The 19,204-nt window shown below is 37.0% G+C and overlaps 2 protein-coding genes across 3 annotated transcripts; one reads left to right on the plus strand and one right to left on the minus strand.

Moving 5' to 3' along the window:
• Positions 1-358: 358 nt before the first annotated feature.
• fbxo2 (F-box protein 2) lies at positions 359-8,246 on the minus strand. 2 transcript variants are annotated; one of them, XM_079598448.1, is made up of 6 exons: positions 7,992-8,246; positions 7,418-7,482; positions 1,552-1,678; positions 1,298-1,393; positions 1,077-1,215; positions 359-819 (listed from the first exon to the last, which is right to left on the minus strand). In XM_079598448.1, exons 2-6 carry the CDS (start codon positions 7,452-7,454, stop codon positions 685-687), a joined length of 534 nt encoding a protein of 177 aa, XP_079454574.1. In that variant the 5' UTR covers positions 7,455-7,482; positions 7,992-8,246; the 3' UTR covers positions 359-684. The 2 variants fall into 2 exon arrangements, with proteins under 2 accessions (XP_079454574.1, XP_079454575.1); XM_079598449.1 differs by having other exon boundaries at positions 7,418-7,479; positions 7,992-8,147.
• A 2,190-nt stretch (positions 8,247-10,436) lies between these two features.
• Positions 10,437-18,108, plus strand: phf13 (PHD finger protein 13). The gene is made up of 5 exons (XM_079597134.1): positions 10,437-10,625; positions 11,394-11,434; positions 13,014-13,115; positions 16,455-17,136; positions 17,338-18,108. The coding sequence occupies exons 2-5, from the start codon at positions 11,396-11,398 to the stop codon at positions 17,562-17,564; spliced, it is 1,050 nt and encodes a 349-aa protein (XP_079453260.1). The 5' UTR covers positions 10,437-10,625; positions 11,394-11,395; the 3' UTR covers positions 17,565-18,108.
• The last annotated feature ends 1,096 nt before the right edge of the window (positions 18,109-19,204 follow it).

Here is a 19,204-nt window from a genome sequence, read left to right on the forward strand (position 1 = left end):
ATTTATTTCAAATAAATGCTGTTTTTAACTTACTGTTCATCATGGAATACTGGAAAATGTTTCACGGTTTCCTCAAAAACATGAATTGACAACTGTTAATAATAGTAAGAAATGTTTCTTGAGCAGCAAATCACCATATTATAATGATTTCTGAAGGATCATGTGTCACTGAAGGAATAAATGACATTTACAAGTGTGCCTGAGGTCTTCAGATGGGTGGGAGGTTTGGCCATTTCCTCATCAGACCTGAACTTGCTCACTTGCAGTCAGATGAAAAAAGCCATTTGATGTTGCCAGTTTACAAGTCATGATATAATAACGCAAATGTTTCAATGCAAGAAAGGTCAGAAACAGATAATGTTTTATAATTTATTTATTATCATATTTTTATGTGGCATGAGAATGATTAAGATGATGCTAATTTCATATAGAATCTCTTAGAAGCACATTATTAATCTAAGATAACTCTATGTAGCTTGGAGGAGCATATAGAGGTAGTTAGTGGTTAAAATGAATTCTAATCCAGTTAGATGCTTTTTTTAATGCTTAGCATTACATGATTATTCCTTAGCTATTATTGTTACACTTAGTATTACACTTAGTACAGCATGTGCAAAAATAAAAGCAAGTTGCGAGAAAATATTTTTTTAGGCAATCAATCATATATTTTGGTCTGATTGGTGTTTAGAGGTCTACGGTAACAGAGCTCCCAGTAACTCTCACTCCAAACCAGCCCTGCCAATACTTGGTGTCTTGGCCGCCATGTTCAAAAGAGATGAAGCGTAGGCCCGGTCCATATTCTGTGAATGTGTGGCTCACCTGTGACAGAAGTGATAAAATAGTGTGTTTGCATGCACAAAACTAAGTTGAACTGAATTAAAACGACAGGCTAATAAAGAAATACTTGTATGATGTAGAACCCAAATATACTATATAACATGTAGAATAAACAGCTTTAGGTCATTGATATGACTAGTGGTTTGCATTAACATTTGTTTTCTATTTTCCTATTCATTTCTTTAAAGCTTTTAAGTGTGTATAATATGTCAAACTGGACTGAGATTCTGCACTCATACCTTTCTCCAAGAGCACTCGTCACAGTCAGGGTCAATGGTCACTTCATCCGGCTTAAATTCCCCAATGACCTCATGGCTTTCATCAAGTAGGGTCACAGTGATCTTATAAATGCACCCACAGTCTGTTCGGCTACAGTACCTAAACACACAAAAGAAATGATTGAATGGACAACGCGACGAAACAAAATTCCTGCCATTATGTGCACAACATCAAGGCTTACCAGTCCTCCACAGTGACAGCTGGCTGTGCGATATCTAAATTTTCGGGGTCGTAGCCCTCTTCCAGCAAGTCAATCACTTGTCTTTTTAGACACGGCCTGGAAGAGCAGACAGAAAAAGACACTGACACAACACACACCGAAACACAAGCAGGGACAGTGTGAAAAGTGAAACGCACTCCTTTTTACACCCGCCTCTTTTAAAGACTTTATTTTCCACAAACTTGCCTATTCATATACTATACATTATTTCTTACTCAAAAGAGGTGCAGAAGAATTTAGTGATTGATTCATCGCTGAAAGTGTATCCGCAGTCTCCCGGGATGTCCTCGGACCGCCACTCGTCGCCTCCATTCATTGTCAACTCCCAGTGTTCCAGACCATCTGGTGAAAATACATGTGACAACATATCAGATATTTAGGTGGCTACTGATCTGATCAATTTATTAAGCTAAAGGAGAGTTGGCAGGCACGTGATCGCAAATGAGTTGTACTTAATCTGAAACTACAACATTTAAACAGCATTTTTATATTATTTCGTGTTATGCATGCAGTATGACGTTGTAAGAATTGAGAAATTAGGAAATTACGGACAGTCTGGCTGAGAAGCGACCAGACCCTGAGAAGACAAAACCTTGCTGGAAATTACCATTTGTCTCACCTCAGAATACATCTCCCCCACTCTGGTACAAATGTCTCATTCCCAAAGAAGTAAACCAAAAGGGAATAAAGTTTTTAAGTGTTTAGAGATAAGATGCACACAAAGAAGGGTGGGAGAGTTACACCCTCCTGTTCTCAAAGGGTGTGAACTCTGAAAGCAAATTACCATTGTTAGCAAATGTTTGCCATGTGAAAAGCTATATAGTGAAATGCAACTGGAGGATCAGGGCCTTTTGTAACTCAAAGTTGGCCCATGATGTTAAGAGTGACCAAAACTCTTAGCATCGTGTATTTTAATGTTAGGTTCGCATCTTTTCTCTTTAATGTAGAGCATTCGATGGTATTGTATTGATTATCATAACTGACTATGAAATTGACATGATACATTTACCTGTCATAATAAATTGTAAACATTAGACGTTATTCTAACTGGCTTTGACATTATTTCCAGGAAAGAGTTAAAAAAAATAGTCAAACATTCGCTCACATTTAATGATGCACATGTATCATTAAAACCTTTTCATTTATGGAGTCAGATAATAACGAGTTTAAAGGGCACCTATTATGGAATTTTGAAATTTACCTTTCATGTAGTGTGTAACATAGATCTAAGTGAACAAAAACATCCTGCAAAGTTTGAAATATGAAAGTGCACCGTATATAAAGTTATTGTCTTTCAAAAGTAAGAGTCGACTCTGAGTCATTTTTATGAATCGTTAGAAGACCGAAGCTTTTTCTCTGACTAGATGACGTCAACTTGTCAAGTTATTTGAATACGATACGCCCACTTATTGCTCTCCAAGGCCAGCAGGGAAAATATCATGGCGACGAGCAATCAAACTTGGATTCGCGAGCTGGCTGATATTGAAGGAAGGTTCAGTTCCAAGTGTATTTGCATCACCTTCCTCCTCCGTATCACAACCTGTAAGTGTTATTAATAATTGTTGCTTTTATATTTTATGTAGCATGCTTAATAATTATTTTGTGTGTTGTGTAAGCACCGTTTAGCTTCTAGGTCTTCAATGACAATTGTATTGAGACATGTGAAGTGTTTGTCGTTGTTTTCGGAGTTGTCTTAAAGAATAGAGTAATACCTCGTAGTAACGTAACTGCATTTTTTTTTTTTTGTAAAAACGTTATGTTTATGCATCGGGCTAATGCAAACAAAGACTGATTGTGCTTTTACAATATGAACTCTGGGCTATGCTCGCTAATGTAACATTAAATTCTTCATCTTATTTTTAGTTTTTTACTACAAACTACAAAGCAGTGGACTATAATCATTATTATAACACGATTTAATTGATAAAAGCATCATTGTACTCCGTGTTAAAAATAAGTATTATCTCTGTAAACACTGCTGGGTCATCTGACCAATCGCACATTAGCGTCGCGCAAAGGAGGGGTTTGGAAAAACGAGTCGTTGAACGAATCATTTGGGAGTCGGTGAGCAAATCAGGTAAAAATAAATGCATATTATACGAAAACAAAAGTGTTTTTTGACATTGCATGCACGTAAAACTGTTGTTGGGGACTCCCTAAACAACATTAGGAACATTTTAAATGTCATAATAGGTGCCCTTTAATACATGAGAAAATGTATTCCATTTAATCTTGTAGTGTTGCGTAAAAGGAAAGACAGTAATAATAATAATAATAATAATAATAATACATTTTATTTGTAATGCGCTTTTCTTAAACCCAAAGTGCGTACAGTAAAAAACACAGAAACAACAAGGATAATAAAACAATTAAGGAAAAGCAGCCTTAAACAAATGTGTCTTAGTCAACCTTTTGAAGTTTCCCAACGTTGGTGCATTTCTAATTATCGGAGGAAGCAGATTCCATAGCTTGGGGGCTTTGTGTGAGAAGGCTCTTTCCCCCATGGTCTTAAGCTTACACACAGGCTGATGCAGTAGAAGAGAGTTAGATGAACGGAGAGAACGTGATGGAGTATAAGGGCTAATGAGATCACAAAGATGCTCTGGTGCAGTCCCATATCGTGCATGCTGCATGCACCAGAATCTGCCACAATAAGAAGATCATTTACGACCCTCACTAAAGCGGTCTCAGTACTGTGCCCTTTTCTGAACCCAGATTGAAAAGGTTCAAGAAGACTGTTCAGTGTTAAGTGATGATTTAACTGAACAGCCACAACACGCTCCAGAACTTTAGCCAAGAAAGGAAGATTAGAAATAGGCCTGTAATTGGACAAATCAGAGACATCACAACCAGGCTTCTTAGGGACTGGTGTAATGGCAGCTATTTTTAATTCTGAAGGAATAATTCCAGGAATAATTCCAGAACTCAACGATAAATTCACAATGGAAGTCATATGAGGGCAGATTGATGCAAGGCAGTTCGTAATAACTGAGTAGGGAACCGGATCTAAAATACTGGTGGTTGAATTCAGACTTAACTGTACTTCTCCAACCATTTCAAAGTTCGAAAAGGTAAATTTCGGGGGATGTAAAGGCTGAGTATCAACTGGCTCAACTGGGGTATTAGAGATTAAGGAGCTGTATATGCCCTCAATCTTTCCAGTGAAATAATGTAGAAACGTATTACACTGGTCAACCGAGGAGTGAACAATGGCCTTAATTGGTTTGAAAAGATTATCAACAGTCTTAAATAAAGATTTGGAATTTGTTGCAGCATTCCCAATGATGCTTGAGTAATAGGTTTTACGTGCAGTATTTAGAGCAGAATGGTAGGCAGCCTGATGCTGAGTGTAGAGAGATTGATGTACCGTCAGGTCAGATTTCTTGTACTGCCGTTCTAATTGCCTTCCAGCAGCTTTCATTAAACGCAACTCAGGGGTATACCATGGACAGGATTTCCTAAATGTGACAACCCGTTCACGCAGAGGTGCAGACTCATCCAAAAGTGCAGATAGTATGGAATTATAGTGCTCAACAGAATTAGTAATGGGAAGCCCAGAGAGAGAAGTAGAAAAGAGAGTGAAATCCATGTGCTTGATGTTACGAAATGTAATAATGCGCTTAGAGATGGCTCGAGGAGACATGACATTCATGTCAAAAGTAATAAGTCTATGGTCACTTATACTCATATCAGTACCATCCAGAGATTGAATATCAACACCAGCAGAGCAAACCACATCCAAAATGTGGCCCAACCTATGGGTCGGAAAAGTAACATGCTTTGTAAAATCAAACGCGCAAAGACCTTCCCCGCTGATCGAATTCCGCCTTTGGGTCGATCGAGCCGGGCCTTACAACGTTTTAAAGGTGCAGTAAGTGATTTCTGAGAAACGCTGTTGAAAGTGGATCACTGTAGTGTCATCAGTGTGGTGGATCACTGTAGAAAGAGAGACGGCTGACAGACATTACAAAAGAAAATTGGTGAGAGGAATATCACTGAAAAAAGTTATGATCCGGCAAGAGCTTTAGGACCTGCGTTAATATTAGAAAAGGTTTCCAGAGCTTAATACCCAAGTTTGTTTTGTTGACTCTGCTCCATACGTGAGTAACATTGGTTTTGCTGTGTTTCACAGAACCAAGATATGCAAGAAATGAACCAGGACATTTTTGAGTGTCATTGTAGTGCTGGGCGGTATACCGGTTCATACCGAAAACTGGTGTATATTTTCATTACGATTTTAATTTTTAATATACCGCCATACCGATGTATTTAATTACACAACGTTCAGAACGAACGTTACGCTGCGCGACACTGTTTCAGACGGACACTTTACAATGTTGCGGGGCGTGGTGAGGGTAAACACAGCAGTGCTCTGGTGTTACGTTACAGGGAAGATGGATGCTGCAGAACTTGCATTTGGTGCAATATAGATGGACACGGGAGACGCAACACATTCAGTAAACTACAGAACAGCGCGAGCGGGAAGCGGCGCATCTCAAGCAGGCAGGGCTTGCTCCGAGAACGGACACTGCACTAGTGATATAAAACGCACACACACAGGTATGTTAAATTAAGCAATACTTTTAACTTAAGGTAATCTAATATTTTTCTGACTAACAAATTACTGACACAGTAAGGGGTAGATTTAAATAAATAAAAACGAATTTAAAATTAAGAAAAACGAAATTTAGATAAAGGAAAAACGAAATTTAAATAAAGAGAAAACGAAATTTAAATAAAGAGAAAACGAAATTTAAATAAAGAAAAACAAAATTTAAATAAAGAAAAAACAAAATTTAAATAAAGAGAAACGAAATTTAAATAAAGGAAAAACGAAATTTAAATAAAGAAAAAAAAACGAAATTTAAATAAAGATTATTTATTAAAAAGAAATGTTTTGTGTGTATATAAAATTTGCATAAAAAATATTAAATGCATTGAACACATGATTATGCATGAAAAAAAAAAAAAAAACGTCATAAACCGGAAATCCGGCATAATAAAAAAAAAAAAACGTGATATACATTTTTGGTCAAACCGCCCAGCACTATGTCATTGTTTGTCTGGAGCTATTCCAGAAAGCAAGGTTAAAGGGTTAGTTCACCCAAAAAATGATCCCATAATTTACTCACCCTCAAGCCATCCTAGGTGTATATGACTTTCTTCTTTCAGCCAAACACAATCTGAGTTATATAAAAAAAACATCCTGGCTCTTCCCAAATTTATAATGGGAGTGAATGGTACCTTAGATTTTGTATCCCAAAAAGCACATCCATCCATCATAAAAGTAATCCATACGACTCCAGGGGTTAATAAAGACCTTCTGAGGAGAAGTGATGCGTTTTTGTAAGAAAAATATCCATATTCATAACCTTATAAACTATAACCACTGGCTTCCCGTAACGGCCTTACCCGACGCATGACGTATTGACGAATGCAAAGGATAGAGCAAAACAAAAGGATTTTCTGAGGATTTCAAAATAAGAGAAGAGAAGCTTGAGTTTGTTGCCCCGCCCTATTTGTTTGAGAACCCCTACATCCTCCGTCGGGTCAGAGGTCACTCTTCCAAAGATAATATGACCATATAAGTTAATTTTTTATGTTTAGCCATTTTACTTCCACATTTGTTGTAAGATGTATCACATATGCATTTTATTATAGAAACAATACATGGCTACAAACCTTTTACTATGGCTACTTTAACAGTGCTTCTCAGAAATCACATACTGAACATTTAATGAATTTTTAATGGAATATTTGTACTTTTAAAAATGTATTTGTCACACTACAGGGCTGTTGTGTACTGCTAAAGGTGATTAAAACTGTTTCCCCTTATGCATTGCCTAACCTAAAACCAACCTAAAGGTTTGGGGTTGTCAATGTTGAAAACAGTTGTGGTACTTATTTATTTTGAAACCGTGATATATTTTTGAGGATTCTTTGATGAATAGAAAGTTCAAACGAACAGCATTTATTTGAAATAGAAAATTTTAAGACATTACAAATGTCACATTTGATCAATTTAATCCATCCTTGCTGAATAAAAGCATATATTGTAATGTGTAAATAAATATAACTTACCATCTCCATTAGGATTTTTTAGAAGGTTTCCAGACATTTTGTTGAATCTGCTTTTCCAGTAACTACTAGAGAAAAAGGGCAGATTAAAAAAAGAAGTGTAAAGAGTGACAATTTTGTACAAATATAAAGCTTTTTAAACTGTTCGTTGCTGTGACTTTTGTATTTTGTATATCTTAAACCTCAGCAATCATTTTTATCATTCATAGCCTGGGGTTGATTTCATTTCCTGGATCCTGCAGTAGTGCTGGAGTATTGGATTTCAGGAAATTCATCGCCAGGAAACCATGCATAAATTAAAGCCCTATTATTAAAGCAATAATAAAGCCGGCAACTTTCAACAGAACCTTTAATTATAAAGCGGTAGAGTTTCTTTTCATTTGAAAGAGAGGCATATGCTCAGTGAAAACAGTGACTAAGCTCTAGCTTTGCTCTTTACAGTAAACCGACTCATGTTTTTTACTGTAGACCTGTTCAGAATAAGGAAGGAGTCTCTGCACATAGATAAAGTAGAGTAAATGCATCACAGCACACACATAAAAAAGGCAATGCGTCATATAAAATGTCCAGTACTTACAGTGAGAGTCTGTCCACTCAGTTGAGTCAGTGCTGTGTGTGTTTGGTGGGCAGGAGCTTCCTGTAATATGATCTCTCTGCAGAACTTCTCTGATTGGCTGAATGCGGCACATGGGTCGTCCTACATCAGCAGCAGTATTCACCCCCTGACACTTCTGCAAGCATGTGCACATTAGCACAAATGTCACTCAATTTACCGAGGAAAACCACAGCTGACATACAGAAAACAGAGGCAATCTTCAACAGCCAACACTATAATTTGTGAAGGGTGGAGAGAACTATAACAATCAAGCCTTGTTAAAACCTCTTTTTTTTTTCTATCTACTTCAATTTTCATGATGCTAAAATCCATGTCAAAACTGTTAAAGAGGTCATAACATGGATTTTGGAATTATTTGAATATGTTATTTGAGGTTCAATTATAATGTTATGTTTTATATGCAAAAAGAAAAAAATATTATTTTCAACTTTCATTGAAAAGTTGTTGTTTTTTTGAGAAGAAAAAAAATGTATATAGAAAAAAAATTATATTTATTATTTATTGAGAAAAGTCTCAATATTCATTTAGACTATGTCTAAAATTATCTATTTTTAACTTCACCCAAAAATGAGGTTCATCTACGGACAAAACGTTCAATTCATAAGGATTAGTTTCATGATCTCTTTATGAGCTTTTTGAAGCGTCAAAGTGGTAATTGTGTAGCTGTCAATGGAGGGACAGAAAGCTCTCAGATTTCATCAAAAAGATCTTAATTTGTGTTACAAAGATGAATGAAAGTCTTACAGGCTTGAAACGACATGAGGGTGAGTAAGTGATTTTTGGGTGAACTATCCCTTTAAGGCTTGTTAGTTATGATTGGCTAACGTAATTTCATAGACGCTATTAAAATAAACCATCCACTTGTTTTCTGAAGCTGTGATTCTTCTGAAGTCGGTGCAGAGAGTCAAACGAGCTGGAAACATCAAAGCGAATGTTCTTTTACTCTTTCATTTGTCCTGTTGTCGACAGACTTAAGTGTGTGAAGTACGTCAGAAACTGAATGTGCATCTGTATACTGTATCCAGTGTACACAGCGTCAGTGATTATAACAGGTTCTATTGGCTTATGACGCGATGGGACGCTCACATAGGCAAATGTTAGCAATTAAGTGGCTGAATGCCAGTGGGCGGGGCCTATGATGCGATGATGTAAACCTATTCGTTGATGTCTTGCTCTGTAGGCTGTCATATGCAAATGTATTTTGCCCATGTGACGTCACAGATCCCGCAATATCCAAACAAGCCATTTTGCAGCCATGCTTTGTTTATAATGAGGAGGACGTTTTAAGCTTGAAACTTGCAGGATGTTTTAATGGTATAAAGACAAAGTCAAAATATCAAGGCAAATTTGATTTCTCATGTCATGACCCCTTTAAATGTATATTTGCATAATGGAAGAATTATTCATATTTGCACGTATTACTAACAAATACAGAATTATATTATTAAATTAGACATTTCATTTGAGTCTAATTGAGATTAGTTACCTGAGACAGGTCCACCTGCTTACAATTTTTTTTCATATTTATGTTTTGCTTTTATACAACAATTTGTTTAAAATGACCCTGTGTGAAATAATGTAATTATTGTATAATTTATGTATAATTTTAAACAGTAATGTTAATAAAACGTTTGAGATAAATTTAAGTGAACTGGTCAGCTGAAAGAAGGATGTGTGTAAAAATAATTTTGTCATTTGAGCTGATCATTCTGCTGTCAAAGGGAAAATGATTGAAAAGTGGGAACCTACATATTGATTTTGGTTCTATAATAATACTAATGTATAGATCACAATGTGGCATAAAAAGAATAGTCTGAGTCATGTTGTCATTCAGTGGCATGTCATTGGTTTCTAACTCATGGTTCATTAACAGTGTCATTAAGTGATTATTCAGATCTAATCTCTTTTACTCAGAGATGCTGTAAATTACTTTTTTGGGAATACAAACAAATCTGAAACATGACTAATTAAATTTTCTATAAATGGATATTAATGTATTGTCATACGATGTGTAAATATATGTTTAAATTTGTAGACTGTAATTATGCATAATGTGTTTTATAAAGTAATAAATTATGTGACCTTTTTCTGCTAATATTTATTGCAGTATTTTTCTCTTTAAAAATATCTAAACATAATCTGACAGTTAAAGTGTAAAATAAATTAAATGTGTTCTGTATGTAAAATGTAGACACTCAAGTCACAGACGTTTTACACAGTAACAAACTCATTTTTTGTTTAATTTGAAAAGTGTATTTGTGCTATATTTCATTAAAATAAATATTACTTGGTTTGATTTTTTTGTTATCTAATGTCCTTCTAAGTGTATAATATACACATTTTAAGTGAATATTATATTTCTGGCCAGTAAACTGACAAATAGATGAGTGATTCATGAATCAAATGGGGACTTTTATTTTGGCAGATGAGCAGATCTGTCCGTCTGGGTTTCACCCATCACAGCTTCATCACATTCGGACATATTTCAGCAGTGTTTCCCATCACTCCTGCCACTGTCATCGCCAGTTTTTCGATCCAGGTTAATTATCTGCCTCTTTGCCGTCGCGTGGTGCACTATCTGTGTTTCAGCAACAGGTAAACGTGAATAAAACACCATATACACACATCAGTCACAACAATGTTAGCATGACGGCTAGCCAATTAGCAAGTTCCAGCAGGGGAAGAAAAAAGTGGATCAACTTTTGTTTAAAGACATTACAGTTCGAGTTAGTTTAGTATTTAGATGTGTTATATTAAATATCGGTTATAATTGGTGTGTTATGGATGATATGGTGTTATTAAACTTAATAGATCAGGTATGTAGTGCTAGCAGGCAGGCAGGCTAAATGAGCTCGAGGACTCCCCATCAAATAGATTAAAAACCATATTTATTTTAAATAAAATAACCCATAAACATAACACACCTTTCAGTTGAGTCCAATTCCAATTACAGATGGGAACATGAATGTATAAAGTAGTCAGATGAGTTAAATGTGTTTTTGCATTTTATTTAGGTGTGGAGATACGTGACTCGTTAACGCATTATATAAGTTAATCTCATAAATTCATTTAAAACTTTTTCATTAGTCTGACAATATTAATCGATTTAGTGATCGATTAATCTGAACAGTCATTCTAAGGTTTTTAATTAACTGTTTGGTCCAGTCAGATGTTACATTGATATATGAAATGCTACATATGTTATCATAACAGATATAATGTACATTATGCATCATAAAAGGGAAGTGTAATTCGATATTATTGCATTTTATGTGTTGTTATTACGATATACGTGTCATGAGGTGAGTCGCATGTTGTTGAGAATGTGATCATAAACTAAAACAGCTTTTTTTTACACTATAGAAATGGATAACAGCTCGACGACTTGTCCATTTGACACACAGGTAAAACATATTTTGATTTTCAAATTTTATACCCATATACGACGTTTTTTTAATTAATATTATTTTACATAATTTTGCTGTATGAGTAAATTTTGTTGTGTCATCTCAGTATTTCTGCATGACTATTTTCATATGAATCCTCTTTGGATGTGTAAGGTTTTCCTTGTTTAAAACTGTACGCAATGTATGATCACCATCCCATCGAAAATATGTAAATACATATCTTATTTCAGTGCTTTTTCTTTATTTATTTACTTATTTACCAATTTGATCTCTGCTGGTAATAACTAAAGTCATGAAAGGAAGTGTCATTTCCTTTCATGGAAAGTTTAAGTTGATTTAATTTTTTTGATTAAAGTTAAGTTTTTTTCCCGCTTTTCCTCATCGTTTTCACAGTCTTAATAAGATATGTATTTTGTTACACTTGTTTTCGTTCTCTTTTTGCCTGTGCATGGAGTTGCTAACAAGCATTTAGCTTTCGGTCACATTATTAAATACGATTTTACATCAAACATGTAGTTTTGATGATGCAAAAGGCTTTGAATATATCAGGTGAATTCAAATGGTTGTCGATCGTGTAATTGATTGACGGCGATGATGTGTCAGTTCGTAGTTATTGAATATTTGCACAGTTGACAGAGCCAGTGCGCGAAATTGCTAATGCGCATGCGCGCACATTGCTTCACTCCCCCAGCCTCTGGTTGGGAAAGTAAAGCACTGCTTTCATATAGAACTTTTAGTGGGAGTGGATGGGCACTAAAGTTATTTTGGCATGATTTGTTTTTGTAATTACCTGGTGGAGATTTCTTTGGAGAATCATGGGTAAAGTCGTTTTTCACCAGGAATTCTGTTTACAATGTAATTTTAAAAACAAGTTGAGGCTTCAACAAAAGCAATTACCATCAAATAACAATCTCATAGCTCACAGCCAGTCTGTTTTTAAAGGGTTATAAGTTATTGTTAAAAATTAGTTCTCCTGATGAATGGGATTTTGAGTTCTGTAACCTGACTGTTGCACTCAATAAATAGACAAATACAAGTCAACTGTTCTGTGTTGATTCTCCTAATGAGTGCAAACGCTTTGACTCTGTAATGCTTTCAAAACATTGTGTTTGTTTGAACATCACGACCAGCCCAACACAGCAGTGACTCAGCTAATGACCAATGGCCTGTGTTTGGGGCGGGACTACTCATTTGAAAGCAGTCATTCGTTTTTTTTTAAAATCCTTTTGGTGGTGTTAGTGATGCAGAAATTACACATTTTTAACTAATATAATCCTGAGTCATTTTGGTTCATATTTTACTCTTTCAAACTTGGTTTAACATGGTGCACTATTAAACATAGGTTTAATAGTGTTCTGTGATCGTACAAAGTGCATGAATATTTAATGAGGCATGCATTGCTTCGTTTCTGATTGGCTGTCTTTTGCTTAACAACATTAAGCACTGCAATTTGCGCATAATCTAATGCTGAAAGTGCTGCTAATGCTTTTAAAAAGTGTGAAATTGTGCTCTAAAAGTGGTATTAACCTTGTAAAAAGTATATGTTGAAATGACTACTTTTCTGTTTTTATTGCAGGGCTACAGTTCAACATTTAAGCGTAAACGAACAGTGGAGGATTTCAACAAGTTCTGCACATTTGTGCTGGCATATGCTGGTTATATTCCGTATCCACAGGAGGTGAGTATTATCATGTCTCAGTGATGTAACTGGGAGGAGATTGTGGTAAATGATACTCATTGTGCTTGTACGTTTGCTAGAAAGTTCTGTCAGTGTTGCAGGGTGAAGCGGCCTTGCGTTTCCTCAAGATCGCTCTACGATCTGACACATCCGACCTCCAGAGGTTCCTATCCTTGGCAGTGGTGTAGCACTGGGTGCTTTTTTTTTTTTTGGTGGCACAACCCCTTATGAGCTGCTTTGCTGTTGACGCTCTTGTTTGATCCACAGAAATGGTGGTGGCTCTTATGTCACGGCCGCTGAGAGACATCTCCCTCCAAAAAAACCTCAGCCCTCCCTCCCAGGGTAAGAGGGCCACTAAAGTCTCCTCATTCTCATCTCAGACCCTGTCTCTAAGTGCCATTCTTCACAACAGCAGTGTGTGTGCATCCACAAACACTTCAGTTTCAGGACTTTCCTTTAATGGATGGAGGCTAAATCGAGGAAACTCTGTTGCAGGGAAATGCATGAGTGCCGATAATAGCTCCAAGTGTTCCAAAACCTAGTGAGCTGCCTGCTCTCTACATAGGATGCTGCCTTCTAAGGAAGCATCCTAACTGCTAAAATAAAGTGTATGGGACACTCAACTCTCAATTGACACTTGCATGTTGTTTAAAATGAAATTACGTTTCAAATATTGGGTCAAGTAGTCAGTTTTGGGTGCCAAATAGTCATTAAGGAAGGATGAATGACGTCACACCAACATGGTGGCACCCTAGTAGATATACCAAAGACTATAGAATTACACAGGGCTCGTCACTCGTATTGTTTTGAATGGGGAAAAGTGCAACGCTCAATATGGCGGAATAAGTCCTGCCTTCTTAATAAGAGCTAAATCGGCGATTGGTAAAGTCATCGCGTCACTGCAGCTGCCGTTAAAAGCTCTGGAGTCAGTCAGACGCACTTCCAGTGCCATGCGCATTAGCTTGATCCAGCCTGAAAAAATTCGTTTTCTGTCATGATTTGAGTGTTTAGAAACAAAATTTGTGAGACAATTGTTGTCAGATTTTATTGGTGACTTTAAATATGAAATTTAAACGTAAGCTTTGCGAACAGTTTTGGAGAATTTAATGTTCCCCCATTCAAAAAGATAGGAGCAGCATTTGCATGCCTGAGAGCCATTTCAAAGATGGCCGCCGAGTTAAATTACTTGTCATTATACTCAGTTAATGATAAACATTCACTTTTAAGCAAATAAAAAGCTGCGCAGACCGCAGAGTCAAGCTTCTTACTTTTAGGATATAAATGTTTATTGAAATAGGTGTGTAAAACCCAGTGAATTATTTGTTTTTTGGTATTTTTTTGTTGACTGTCAAACACTGACCAAATGGTACAGTTGCTTTTTTGTTTCCAGGTCATCTTCTGAACATAGGACATGAGCTTCCAACTTTATGGTTAGAAATTGCAGATATCTACACAGTTCAGTCATGAAACTATAGATGGCGCTGGCTGGTCCTTAACTCAATCTGCTTGCAATCACACCATTCTCTATAAGGCACAACTGATTGGTTCCTCCTGTATCAGTAGCCAATGAGATCGCTGCTAAACCTTCAAATACTTGGTCAGCATTTGCTGTAGAAGTTGCTGTGCGCTTTCAGAAAACCTCCACCTTCCCCAGCACCACCTGTATAAATCTGCTACGGGTAATTAATGTATACTGTATTGTACAGCAGCATGTCTCACTTGCTCACAGCAGTGTGTTGTGTGTGTATTGGCAGTAGCAAGTCCCGTACTTGCTCTGCAGCACCAACAGTAGCAGATCTATTCCGCCAAGACCAAATATATAAACATTGTCATATCCTTTACCATGCCAAACACTAAGAGAGTTGTCATGACAGAAATATCCTACTTTAGGCTTTTGTTCTGCCATGTTGATTGAGCTTGTTGCAATGCATTCTGGGTATGCTTTCTTTGTGAAGATATCTTTGAAGCTAGCACTTTTTGGAACAGCTTTCATGTCCACAAATGTCTGCTCTCTGAAATGATGTCTAGGTAGGCAACTCACTATGTTTTGGAACAGCTAGTGCATTCATAATATGTCTTCACATCCTTTCAGCTTATAGAGTGTGTTTTTGGAAAGATCATTTATTCTTTATTTGCTTACTACTTGCTTTGTTTTCGCAGGCTACTCAGCACAAAGGAGACATAGCACTTCATAGCACACAGATAATGATGGCTTTAATAACAAAGAAACACACAGTAAATGAGGGTATAAACAAAAGTAAGTGTAGACAGAGATGGACCCGTGAGAAATGCTCCAAAATAATCCACCATTGATGTGGGATCCGTGTGTTTCTGAGCTCATTAGTCGTGACTAAGAAAGCTGATTAAGGTTTGACAGCAAAATGAGGGGGAGGTTTTAAATTCTCTGAACATACAGTGGAAATTCATAAACCTGACATTTTTGTGCCTTATTTTTACAGCGTGCAGTCATTCTTGGATTTCAATGTGCAGGCGCTTGCATTTCTGATGACCCGAAATTAATGTTTTTCTTAGGTGGTAGCCATTAACTTTAGGAGTGACTCTACAAAAGCGTTGCTTGGCACTTTGCTTCTCTTACCCTGGTTTGTGATAGGCATTTTTCTTTTTACTAGTTGGTGTCTGTTGGCGTTCATGTAATTTTTCATGTAATTGCTTGGCTTTTAGTGCTAAAACACTAAACTGGTTAATTGATCTAATAAAGAATTGTTGAGACGTTTACTATTACATTTTCTTTCTTTCTTTCTTTCTTTCTTTCTTTCTTTCTTTCTTTCTTTCTTTCTTTCTTTCTTTCTTTCTTTCTCTCTCTCTCTCTCTCTCTCTTTCTCTCTCAGAGAGAGAGAGAGAATCGCACTACTCAAGCTCAGATGGCTACAATATTTTATTAGCAATGTTTCTTCAGGCTTGAGAAAATGATTCTAATAAAATTCCATAATGATGCAACTGTGAGTAGTGTACGGGATTTATACATTTTATATTGGACTTTTATCAAATGCACCTACAAATGATTCAGCTGTGTGAGGCACTATATTTTTTATTTAGTCTTTATCAAACTGCAAAATGTGAAATGTTTCATCTTCGAGAGCTTGATTTGTAGGCAGTTTCATCTAGCGCCAGTGTGGTCTGCATTTCTTTTCATTACAAATATTGCTCCATAACCAGCAGGATTTGTGGGTGTGGATGATTTTCACCATACGTCTTTGAAACATGCAGTGAAGTTATTTGGTCACTGTTTGCTCATCTTCAGACTTCAGGCCGATGTTTCAGTCCCAAGAAATTCAGTGGATTGGTGGTTAAAATTGTGTTTTCTATTGCTGTCCATAGGAGGCACACTTGAGGAACAGCTCTAGTCCTCCTAACAGCACCGGCAGCACTGCAGACAGTGACGGATGGGAGAACCAGAGGCTGGGATGTGGCCTCTCGTCTCCGGACGAGCCCCCGCCCAAAAACCGCAAGAGCTTCGCTGGATTCAAGAGACCCGCGAGCGAGGATTCAGAGCCCCAGAAACGCCCTAAGTCAGCAGGTCTTCTCCTGGAGGGTCGAACGAAGGCTGACAAGGTGAAGAAGAAGAAGAAGAAGCTGAGGAAGAGTAAGGATGAGGAATCGAGATCTTTCTCTCCATTTACTACTCCTAGTGCTCAAGGGGAGATCGGCAATTTTGGATGTACCATCAAAGAAGAACCAGAAGATTACTTCAGCATCTCTGTACCCACCACTGGCTTGGGTAGCGACCAGACTACGCACACTGGCACGTGTTTAAAACCTGCCTATAGTTCACCGGGCACCGCACCGTGGAAAGAGGAGCCTGATATCGGCCGTCCATGCTGGGACGGTTTTAAAAGTTCAGGTCCAGAGTCGGAGAAACCCTCACAACCTAAAGAGGAGTCCATAGTCTTGAAAGTTGAAGGTTTTCCCAGGAAAAGGACTGTGGTCCGCCAGGGGAAACAGGTGGTGTTTAGAGATGAGGATGGATCGGGAGACGATGAGGACATCATGGTTGATTCAGGTAAGAAGAAGGTTTCCTCTTGTTGTCTAGTTTGCCACTTTTAAAAGCAATCGTATATATTGTAATAAAATTGCAATCGCAATAGGTTCCTCTTGGAGTTTGGCATTGTCAAAAATACGATTGTGATCACAATCATTTCCTCTTGGATTTGGCATTGTTCGCAATCGTATATATTTGAATTCACTGTCTTTCTCTTTGCAGATGATGACTCTTGGGACCTAGTGACATGTTTCTGCATGAAGCCGTTCGCAGGGCGGGCTATGATCGAATGCAACCAGTGCAACACCTGGATCCACCTTTCATGTGCCAAAATCCGCAAGTCCAACGTCCCAGAGACGTACATCTGCCAGAGGTGCAAAGACACAAAGTTTGACATACGCCGCTCCAACCGCTCACGAGTGGGCACTCGAAAACACCTTCTCGACTGATGCCGCTCCTCTCGTTCTGAAAGAAGAGTCTCAATGAGTACGGAAGAGGATCTGCGTCAGGTTTTTCTGTTCCTGTTTTTAATATTTCTCACCTTCCTAAATGTTTGCGTCTGGCAATCAATACTCAGATGATGCATTAATGAGGGCAGAGTTCTGCCATACGGACGGTTGGAGTTGTGACGGTGCTTGCCTGAAGGTATTACACAACCAGAGTTGTGCTGGAAAGAAGGGATTGGGGTGTCGGATTGCAACTTTTTTTTTAAGAACAAAGTGGTAGCTAGAGATGCCCCTTTGTACCCATAGCTTTCAAAAGTAGGTGTATTTGTTAAAGTATGTGTATTCTATAACATAACCATAAGATATTAGTTTCAAGGTGTTTAGACTCGTCATTTTGTGTGGATCTTTTCTGAGACCACCAAATGTGTATGAGGCACAGAGTTCTGTTTGTTGGATAATGTTGATCGAAGTTTTCGTCAGCAGTCACTGATGCTTTGGAGTGAAACATCAGGAACGGTTCATGCTACATTGTGGTATTTTTTTTTTTTTAAAGAACATTGAAACTAACTTATGACAACAAGAGACCGTGTTATTTTGATTTATGAAGCCTGATCATTTCTGCCTTTTATTGAACAAGAAAGATTTTGTTTGCATGTTGTAATATTTGACTAAACTGGTTATTTTTTAATGTCTTTTTTCCTGCAATTAGATGTCAAATGTGTGGATTTTTTGATAGTCGTTACAGGTTAGGGAAGGGATATTTTTTACTGGGTGAATCTCAGAATCTTACAAAACACGTCACATTTCACCCCATTTGATATATTGGCATAATGCAATTTTTTAGAAACATATATTTTTATTATTATTTCAAATTCAAGTTATGTTTCTGGGTATTTAGCTTTCCCCCGCATTATTCTCAGTGGTGGTAATGCTATTTATACTGTTGTGAATGTAAGAAAGTAACTTTATTCTTTAATTTTGTTTTCACGAAAATAGGCACACGATGCAAATTTGGTAAAATATTACGATTCTGTGAGTTTTACTTAACTGCCAAAGGGAAGAACTTTTTTTCTTTTTTTTTTTACCTGCATATGCTGAAATCCTATGGCTTTCTTAATAGTATTCATATTAACATTCAAAGCAGTGCTAGTAGATCTTCAAATCTCGGCTCTTGGTGGAGCTTGTAATAGAAGCAATCATTCATGAGAGTGTATTTCTTGCTAACCACTGTGACCGGTCTAACCTGGTTATTAATCGATGAGTCTGGCTCATGTTCATAGGCATGCTCAGATACAAATGTGATTGTGTCCTATTAGCTGTTAAAGTCCCATCAAAAAATTGCATTTATTTTATTTTATTTTATATATATCTCATGTGAGTTTGATGTCATTTCAGAATGTACTGTTCTGACTGTTGAGATAAACTGCAGAGAAGATATATTATTTGGCACTTTAGTATGGATATTTGCAGAACCTTTTGGTATATGTTAATGTCAAATTTAGACAAATAACGCTGATAGTTCATAGTTGTGAAATTGGCCTCATCTGACTATCCACTGATATTTTTTTTGGGATGCACATTGAAACTGGATATTCTTTAAACCCTTACTTTAAAGGGATAGTTCACTTTAAAATTAAAATTGT

The sequence above is a fragment of the Phoxinus phoxinus genome, assembly GCF_949152265.1.
Source record: "Phoxinus phoxinus genome assembly, chromosome: 22".
NCBI lineage: Eukaryota > Metazoa > Chordata > Actinopteri > Cypriniformes > Leuciscidae > Phoxinus > Phoxinus phoxinus.